Here is an 8,625-nt window from a genome sequence, read left to right as displayed (position 1 = left end):
AGACACGGCAGAGGCAGAGCTGGCACCGCCGGGCCCCCCCGCCCGGCTGAGGCGGGGGGAAGGCCGGGTGGGAGGCGGCGGTGGAGGTCAGAGGAAGGTGTTTGTCCTCCCCCCGTTTCGCATCTCCACCCCTCCGCAGCTCCCCACGGACCTTCACCTACTGAGGGGGTCAGACTCGATGCCTGCTCCCACTAGGAACCGGAGCAACAGCCAGGCTTTTTTTACTTAAAAAAAAAAAAAAAAAAAAGTAAATTTTATTCAAGAAAAACAAAAGACACACCACCCTCCCCACCGGATGGACCTGGCTCCACAGTTAAAAATTCAGGGCCTTTTCCTTCACAGGTCACAGTGCCCCCAGCCCAGCACAGAGCACCCGTGTCTCAGGGACAGTCCCCCTGCAAGCGCTTCCTCTGGTGCAAGTTCATCAACGACCATGGGAAAATGCGGAGTTGCTGTGCTGGGTCCCAGGGCCAGCCCCTCAGCCCTGCTCCCGCTGCAGCCCCGATAACCCTGTGGACAGTCGCAGCCTCCTGGCTGGCTCCCTCCCTGCATCAGCCCTGCTGTCTCCACATGCCTGTAGCTGGTTGTCCTCAGAGGGATGGTGGCAGGACAAGCATACAGGGGTTCAGGGTGCACCTTCAGCATCAGCTGTGCTTGCACTAGGGGCACGCATCAGCTGCAAAGAGGGCCAAGAGCTGAAATCCCTCCTTCCCAAAGATTCACTGCATGTTTGCCTCCCTGGAGGGATGCCCTGCAGTAGCAGCCCAGGAGAGTGGGATGCCATCGAGCTGGGAAACAGTGCCACGGGCCTTTTCAACCATGGCTGGCCCATGAAACACATGTTGCTTGCTTAAACAGCTGCTGGAAAGAGGGGAGAGCTGATCCCGCAGAGGTAGCAGCCAGGCAGAGACCAGGTATAACTGGGTGGGTGGGGTGCCAATGAGATCACCGTCTTAAAAAAAAAAAAAAAAACAAAACAAAAACCCCAAAACTGAGAGAAGCAGCATTGCTCATGAGGCTGTTTGGCATGATGCGCTCCCCAGCCCACCCATGGTGGAGGAGGCACGTTCAGCAGCACAGCGGGGAGGGCTCCCTGGGCTCAGCTGCAGCATGTCCCCCTCACCCTACCCCACCACAGGTGGCAGCACCCTGACCAGCCCAGGGAATGGCCCCGCTGCCTTCCTGTCTGTGCTTTGGTTCTGGAGAAGGGGTACCCCACTTCAGCTCCTCCCAGCCCCACTGGGGCAACCTACCAGCACCACCACCCAACCCTGCCGAACGAAAGGGAAAGGCAACAAAACAAAACCCACAGCACAAATGGAAAGGGGACCACCGGGCACCAGCCCAAGGCCACCAAGAGCAAGGGAGCTGCTCCACATCCTGGCAGCATTGCCCCTGCCACGAGGAGCAATCCCCCCCATGCTACAGCTCCGACTGCGAGCGGGAGATGCGCGGGCCCTTGCGAATCTCCTTCCGCTTCTCTTCCTTCTTCCTCCGTTTCTCCTCCTCCCGCAGTGCCTTCTGGAAGGTGTCGGCACTGGGGAAAAACTGCGGGGTGACAGCAGGGGGTCAGTATAGGGGGCCCCTGCAGCCTCCCAGAAGCACAACCCCCTCAAACCCACCAAGAGTGACACAAAAGCCCTGCAGTTTCAGGGGTCTCGAGGTCAGTTGCAGCACAAGGCGAAGGGGCCCCAACATTCCCATGGGGCAGGTGGACACAGGAAGGGGTGGGGGAGATGGCACTGGGTGCCCAAAGCCAACCGCAGCTCATCTGGGGAATTCAACATGCGTGTTTCAGCCATGCTTCCTCTGTGCTGGGGTTTTTTTGCCCGTTCCCCACCAAGCCACCCACTCCCTTCCCCAGCTGGCCACCTGGAGCTGTGACAGAAAGAGGGAGAGAGGGAGGGAGGGAGGGAGGGGGAACCAGGGCAAGCTGCTGGCTTTGCCATCTTACCTCAGAGTGGTCCGTTTTAAAGGGATTGCGGTAATCGGGCGATTTCTCGCTGATTCCCAGCTCCTGAGCCATCTGCAGAGCAAAGCAGAGACCGCGTCGGAGAGCGGTGCCTCCCACCCACATCCCCCCTGCAACCAGGGTCCCATCCTCCCCACCAGCCCCCTCTACACTCTTCCCCTATCCCTCAGCCCAAGGATAACACAGACATGGGGTATGCCCCCCCTTCCCCCCTTTTACCCCAAAAACCTCACCCCAAGCCCCAGCAGCAGAGAAAGGATGGGGTGAGGGGGACAGGGGGAACCAGGAGCCGTACCAGCCCCAGGACCTGGGAGTGGGGTCCCTGCTCAAACACGCCCGTCAGGTTGCAGAAGCCAATGCCCCAGCGGATGAGGCTGTTCCAGTTGGAGTTGCGGTCGAAGTAGTGGTGCACGATCTTGGGGAAGCGCAGGACGACATCTCCGAAGAAGGCAGTGTTCTCCACCACATGGGAGTACGCTGTGGGGACAGCCATCAGCCCCATCGGCACACACGTCCCATTCCACTAGCACCTACATCCCCACCAGGAGGTGGGGAGGCTGAAGGCAAACTGGAAGGCTCTCCAGTATGAACTGGTCAGAGGCAGCAATAGGGTCTCTGACAGACAAGGCACCAGTCCACGTCTGGTCTGGGTACAGAGGGGTTTTGTACCTACCCTGGCACCAAGCCCAGGAGAAATGTTGGTGATGCACCAGAGTACTAGAAAAGGGAGGGGGATAAGGACCGGATAGGACCTACCATCCTTTATCTTCTCGTCCTGAGGGAAAGGCCCGTCAGGAGGCACATCAGCAGCGATGAGCACAGCCCGGGAGTCCTCCAGCACCTGCCAGAGCCCTTGGTTACTGCCCCATCCTGCTGGCCCTTCCCTGTACCCCAGGGGTGATGTCCCACCCGCTCTGCTTTGCCGCTCCACAGCATCCTCCCTTCAGGTCCTACAACCCACCTGCCCACCCAGCTCTTCTCTTTGACCTCTTGGCCCTCCCTGCTTCTGCCCACCCTCCCCAGACCCATGGCACACCGAGCTGGCCCATGCTATGGCTCACTTTGAAGAGTCCCTTAAGCATGATGTCAATGATTTTGTACTGCTGGTTGACATCATTGAGCTCGATCAGGTTCTTCAGTGCGTTCATCTGGTCCTTGCGCTTCACCTCAAACAGCTTCTTATCTGCACTGCCATCAAGGGTACCACCAGCATGCTCCTACCATGCTCCCACTTTCTCCCTCCACCAGCCATCCCACACTATCCCTGTCCCCTCAGTTCTCCACAGGGTGCCTGAGGGCTGGGTAGGAGTGTCTAAGCCAGGATGAAATGTGGGTTTCCAACCCAGACTTTGCCAGACACCCCAGCAGGGCACTTAACAATGCTGAGCACTCATGGAGAGCTTTCTACTTGCCAGCCCCTGCTCCGGCTGACGGGCTGGAGGATGAAAGTGAACTCCCACCTTCCTCATACAAGTCTCCACGAGCACATGTATTAAATATCTTTTCATAATTTGCCTGTTTGCCAGGGGATGCTGCTGTGTGCTGGGAAGGGCCTGCATTAGCCCTTCCTAGCACACAATACACACCCATGATGCAGAGTGAGTGCTGCAAGCCCAGGAGCCCTCTCCCATCATCCCAGCTGGTGACCCCAAAGCACCAAGACCCACAGGCATGCTCTGCCATCTGGCTGGCTATGCCACTCCTGAGAGTGGACCTGATACATGCTTGGCACCCAGCATGCTGGAGCAGAAAGGAAAAGCACCATGCTTGGGAGAACACTAGACACCGCCAGAAAACCCACCTCTGCTCCTGCACCGAGCCGGGCACTTGGTTAGCAAACCCACGAGCTCGGCTAAAGCCCTTCTACAAGAGACCAAAGAGATAACTGCCCAGTGGTTCTGGGTCTTCTCTCTTCAACCCCCCTGTGACCCTTTCTGTGGTCTCTGACCCTTTCCCTGCATGTGAGCTCCCTCCAGCCTCAGCAGGTGTGAGGGTGAACTCAGGGCATGAGAGGCAGGCCACAAAGAAGGATACAGATTTCCAAGCCAGAGTCCACCCTCTGTTTTTCCAGGTCTGCAAAGCTACCCGGGGACAGCAGCAGAGCCAGCAGAAAGTGGCAGATGAAGAGAAAATCCATGTCAGCCACCGCAGCCTGGAACAAAATGGACCAACAAAACCAATGACAATGGCTTACCAAAGACAGAAGTCACGTGAGCCTCTCAAGACTGAAGGCACATCACCCTCGGCACCAGGGTTCTTGCCCATCTCTCCCTTGTCCCCACAAGGGGTTTGAAGGAGACAGTGGTCAGAGCAGGGCCATGGGGTGATGTTGCAGCCAGCCTGCTCTCCCCTGTGAGGAAAACCCTGCTCTCCCCCTCCCCTCTACCTGCCTCCACTGCTGGCTGGGCACCAGCTAGGCCCTGGCTGGGCCCCCAGGGATCTGTCTGAGCACTGACCCAGCAAAAAAATTAAGTCCTACCCCTTTTCCCGAAAATAACAGCCAGCATTTTGCTGGATTTGCATGTTAGAGCAGCCCAGCAACCTAAGCAGCAGGGCCGAAGGGAGAAGAAGGTGGATTGCTGAAGGGCTGAAGTATACCTCTCCTTCAAGCACCAGGCTTGACCATCTCACTTCACCTCTTGGGATGCTGGTACCTGGGCACTTCCCTTCTTTACAAGCTGGGTACCAGCTGTGAGCCACATATCAAAAAGAAGCAGTTGAGTGACCTGGTGGTAACTCCCCCCTTGCCCCAAGCACATCCCTCCCCAGGTGGAGCCTGAGACTCTGCAGGGACGTGGTTGAGCAGAGCTGCTTCAGGCCACGAGGATCCCTCAGACAGAGTCAAGGTGCAGAGGAGAGGCTAGAACCAAGGACCCTGGTCCCTGAGCAGCCTAGACCTCAAAAAGGAGAGCATTACCTCAGACTCAAGACAGCAGGATACAAGGCAGCCTGTCCACAGGGAGGAGGTGTCTGCAGAGCCAAGCAGCAGCCACCCGAAATTACAGAAGCAGCAGCAGCTCCTTCAAAGACATTCCCTGAGCCACCTCTTGCTCCCAAACTGTCCTTGCGCTGCCACCCCGCTCCCCTCCTGAGCCTGAACTCACCTGCCTGGCTGAGCCTCTCTATGATGTCCTAGCACTGGAACAGAAACAAATCCCTTCTTCACACCAAAGCTAGGGGGTTTTTTCTTGGATTTTTTTTTTTTTTTTTTTTTTTTTTTTTTACAAATACAATTTGTTCAACCTCAGGTCCATGAACAAGACAGAGCAGGCAGCACCAGCAGCTCTCCCAGCCCTGTGAGGAGGAGGAGCAGCAGCTCCCGCTCCCACCATGCACCTCCTGCCACCAAGGCTGAGCCCAGCACCCTCACACCCCCAGCATGGGCAGGGAAACAGCGTCAGGCAAACACAAGAAACCTTCTGCATTATCTTGCTGTTGTGCTTTGCAGAAGGCAGTGCCCCTGGAAGGGAACGAATGAGAGTAATGACAATCAACATTACAGAGGAAGACATGGCTGCCCCCAGTGCTCAGCATCAGGTTTCGGACACAATGCAAAGCCAGGACAGCAGTACAAGCCTCCCACACCAGGTCCAGGGTCTGCCCCCTCTGTCCACTGAGGTGTGAGGCTTAAGGCATATTCCAGTCACCCTGAAAGCTGCAAAGCACACTGACATGCTGAGGATGTAAGGAGAAATTCTCCAGCTCGGGCAAGCAGATGCTCTGCTGGACCCACCAGCCTGACCAGCTTCCAAGAGACTTCACCCTGCCAAAAACCATGACCCAAAGACCTGAGGCCTGGCTCAGCAAATGGGTGCATTTGCTGCAGAGCCTGCCACAGCTGCTCGCTCCCTCCCCAACTCTTGGGGAGGAGGAAGGACAGCAACTCAAAAGCAAACTGTGACTGCCCTGGGACCCAGGCTCCTGTTTGCCACTCGGATGGGACACACGGCTGTAAGGACCAGGCTACCTATTTGCCATGCTCATGGAGAATCAGAGAGAGACCTTGGAGGCAGTTGGTGGCCTCCAGACCAGGCTGAAAGGCAAACAGTAGAAATGCTGCCCACAACAGCTCCACCATGCTGCCCACAGCAGTCCCAGCATGCCCCGTCAGGGCAGGGGCTCCCACATCCCCCACTTCCGAGACAGGACCCGGGTGGCTGGGGCATGCCCTGTGGCTGCTCTGAGGAAGACGTTGAGCTGCAAAAAAACCTGCTCAGGTGGCAGCAGAGCAAAACATGGCTCTCAGCAAAAGCAGTTGCCGGCCAGCTGGTTGCTGCAGCAGAAAGCTCACCAGCCTGCCTGGCTGCCCCCAAGTCTCAGAATAAAGATGGGCTTTTCCAGAGACACAACAGCAGATGCTGTGGTAGAGATGGTTAGTGTTTTCAATGAAAATGGTTTTAATGACTTCACAAATACTCCTGCAGCAGCCCTACAGATTGTGCCATACGACAAGGTCATAAAAAGAGGACTGGAGAACCATGCCATACCAGAAGCCCATCACCTTTTCATCTGACCCCTTCCTTGCTGACACTCATTCCCACATCGAAGCTACTGACCACTGTTGTCCATCAGGGCTGAAACACCCCAGTGCAAATGAAAAAGGAGCTAGTTGTTGCCCTTGCCCATAGGGAAAGTGAGGCTGCTGGTGCCACATGGGACCAGCTTGCACTTATTTCCCTTTACTGCCCTGGCCTTTTCACCCCATCTTAATAGCAGAGGACATTTCCTCCTCTCCAGGCTGGACTGTGTAAGCGCAGGGATGCCAAAGCTTCTTGCAGATGTTCCTCCATGCTTTCCCCATGAAACCTCCCTTGTGTCTTCACACCCGCTGAGGAACGAGATGAGACAGAAACACCGCAGAGCTGCTCCTCTCTTTGCTCCCTGCTCCGCAGTGCTCCCAGAGCAGTCTGGGGAGCCAGGGCCTGGCCTGATGCTGCAGACGGGAAGGAGTTTCCACCAATATTCCCTCGCAGCCCTGGCCAGCTGGTCGCTTCAGCAGAAAACCCACCAGTCTGTCTGGCTGTCTCCCATCCTCTTAATTTAGACGTTTTTCCAAAGGCATGACAACAGATGCTATGTTATTGATGGTTAGTACTTCCCATTAAAACATTTTTAATGACTTTATAAATTTTCCTGCAGGAGCCCCATCTGAACTGAGCTTCCCCAGGATTTATTCACTTAATGAGCTGGCAAGGCAGAGCCATGCTACCACACTTCAGTTCTCAGGAGGGACTTTCACAGGACTTCCTTCCCCTCCACAGGGCACTGAAACACAGAGGGGAGAGCTTGCCCCAGGAGCACACCGTGGCAAAACAAGGAATGAAAACTCTGTCCCATGAATACATCCCCAGCCACTCCTCCAACAACCAGATGAGGATTAATCTCTTGTCACAGCTGAACCAAAAGCTTCAGAAGTGAAACCCGGGCTGCTCAGACTTCTGCTAGGACATTTCTATAAAGGGCTCAGAGGATCAGCTGCTTCAATCAAACAACAACGGCCGTTGACATCTGCTTGCCTCCAAAGTCCCTTAACCACCAGAACCAGAGTTCCCGGACCATGGCGACAGCCACCAGGCGGGGTTAGGCAGCCCTGACCAAAACCAGCGAGCTGCTGTGATTCCCACCAGGGACGGGTCCGTCGGAGCCCCCCTCCGTCCCTCTCGTCCTGCTGGGGGGGTCGGCGGCACCCCGAGGGGCTGGGGCGGCCGCGGGCACGGGGATTCTCTTTCAAGCACTACTGAAAGGAAAGGCAATCGCACGGGGACAGAGGCGTGGAAAGCGGATTAGTCGAGACTACCCCGCTGGGAAACCCACCCAGAGCCGTGTCAAGTGGACGCCGCAGGCAGCACGCGAGGGGACGAAAACCCACGGGCGGGAGGGCTGTCTCCCGTGCCGCCGGCGGGCTGCTCCTCACCCAGCTCCGACACGGGGCTCCGGCAAGGGCGAGAAGGAGGAGGAGGAGGAGGAGGAGGAGGAAGGAAAGCCGGCGGCGATGGCAGAGCCCTTCGGAGAAGGGTAAAGCCGTTTAGCCAAAGGTCCAGCGAGGCACCCGCGGGGCCGCACTGCCCCCCCCGCTCACCGGCCACCCCGGCTCCACGGGCGGGCTTCCTTCCCTCCCGGGTCTCACTCCGGCAGCGGCCGGCGGGAAGGAGGCAGCGGCCACCCCCGTCCTGCCCCCGTCTCCACCCTCCCCTCCTGCCCCGCCACGGCCGGGCGGTCGCCGCCGGCCCCGCTGAGACCCCCGGGAAGGGGAGGGCGCCCGGCTGCCCCCCGCAGGCTGCCTCGCCGGGGCCGGGCCCCCCCTCACCTGCGGGCCGGGTACCGGGGCCGGGATCGGCGCTCACGCCCGCCGCGCTGCCATGCCGCCGCCGCCGCCGCTTCCCCGCCCCGCCTCGCCGTGTCACTTCCTGAGCTCCCGCCCCGCCCCGGCCCCGGCCCCGGCCCCGGCGGGGCTCCCGCGGGCGGTGCGGGGTCAGGAGAATCCGGCAGCCGGGCTCCGCTCCCTCGCCCGGCGGGGCCGCTCCCGCCGCTCTACCCCGTGGCGGGAGGGTTCGCCCGGGCTCTGCAGGGAAGTGGCCTCGTTAGTAACAGCCCCGACGGGAAGGCGGGCGGGGGCTGGAGCCTAAGGGATCGCCCGTGACCTGGAAGAAGTC

At 58.4% G+C, this 8,625-nt stretch overlaps 1 protein-coding gene across 2 annotated transcripts; it reads right to left on the bottom strand.

The window, feature by feature from the left end:
• Positions 1-187: 187 nt before the first annotated feature.
• Positions 188-8,369, bottom strand: CCDC134 (coiled-coil domain containing 134). Of its 2 annotated transcripts, none has more exons than XM_074901382.1 (7): positions 8,280-8,369; positions 4,007-4,124; positions 3,034-3,155; positions 2,729-2,813; positions 2,268-2,449; positions 1,955-2,026; positions 188-1,548 (listed from the first exon to the last, which is right to left on the bottom strand). In XM_074901382.1, exons 2-7 carry the CDS (start codon positions 4,107-4,109, stop codon positions 1,423-1,425), a joined length of 690 nt encoding a protein of 229 aa, XP_074757483.1. In that variant the 5' UTR covers positions 4,110-4,124; positions 8,280-8,369; the 3' UTR covers positions 188-1,422. The 2 variants fall into 2 exon arrangements, with proteins under 2 accessions (XP_074757483.1, XP_074757484.1); XM_074901383.1 differs by having other exon boundaries at positions 2,280-2,449.
• Between the last annotated feature and the right edge of the window lie 256 nt (positions 8,370-8,625).

This window comes from Athene noctua, chromosome 3, assembly GCF_965140245.1.
Source record: "Athene noctua chromosome 3, bAthNoc1.hap1.1, whole genome shotgun sequence".
Lineage (NCBI taxonomy): Eukaryota > Metazoa > Chordata > Aves > Strigiformes > Strigidae > Athene > Athene noctua.
The sequence above is the reverse complement of the archived record's forward strand: the minus strand, read 5'-3'. Positions and strand labels throughout refer to the sequence as shown.

What these genes read in the sequence shown, in the direction of transcription:
- CCDC134 (XM_074901382.1), bottom strand. Translation starts at nt 4,109, where the DNA reads ATGGATTTTCTCTTCATCTGCCACTTTCTGCTGGCTCTGCTGCTGTCC. An exon ending in GGACTCTGGCTTGGAAATCT is followed by an intron (nt 3,156 to 4,006) that starts GTATCCTTCTTT and finishes ATGGCAGTGCAG; the next exon opens with ATAAGAAGCTGTTTGAGGTG. An exon ending in GGACGAGAAGATAAAGGATG is followed by an intron (nt 2,450 to 2,728) that starts GTAGGTCCTATC and finishes CTGTCCCCACAG; the next exon opens with CGTACTCCCATGTGGTGGAG.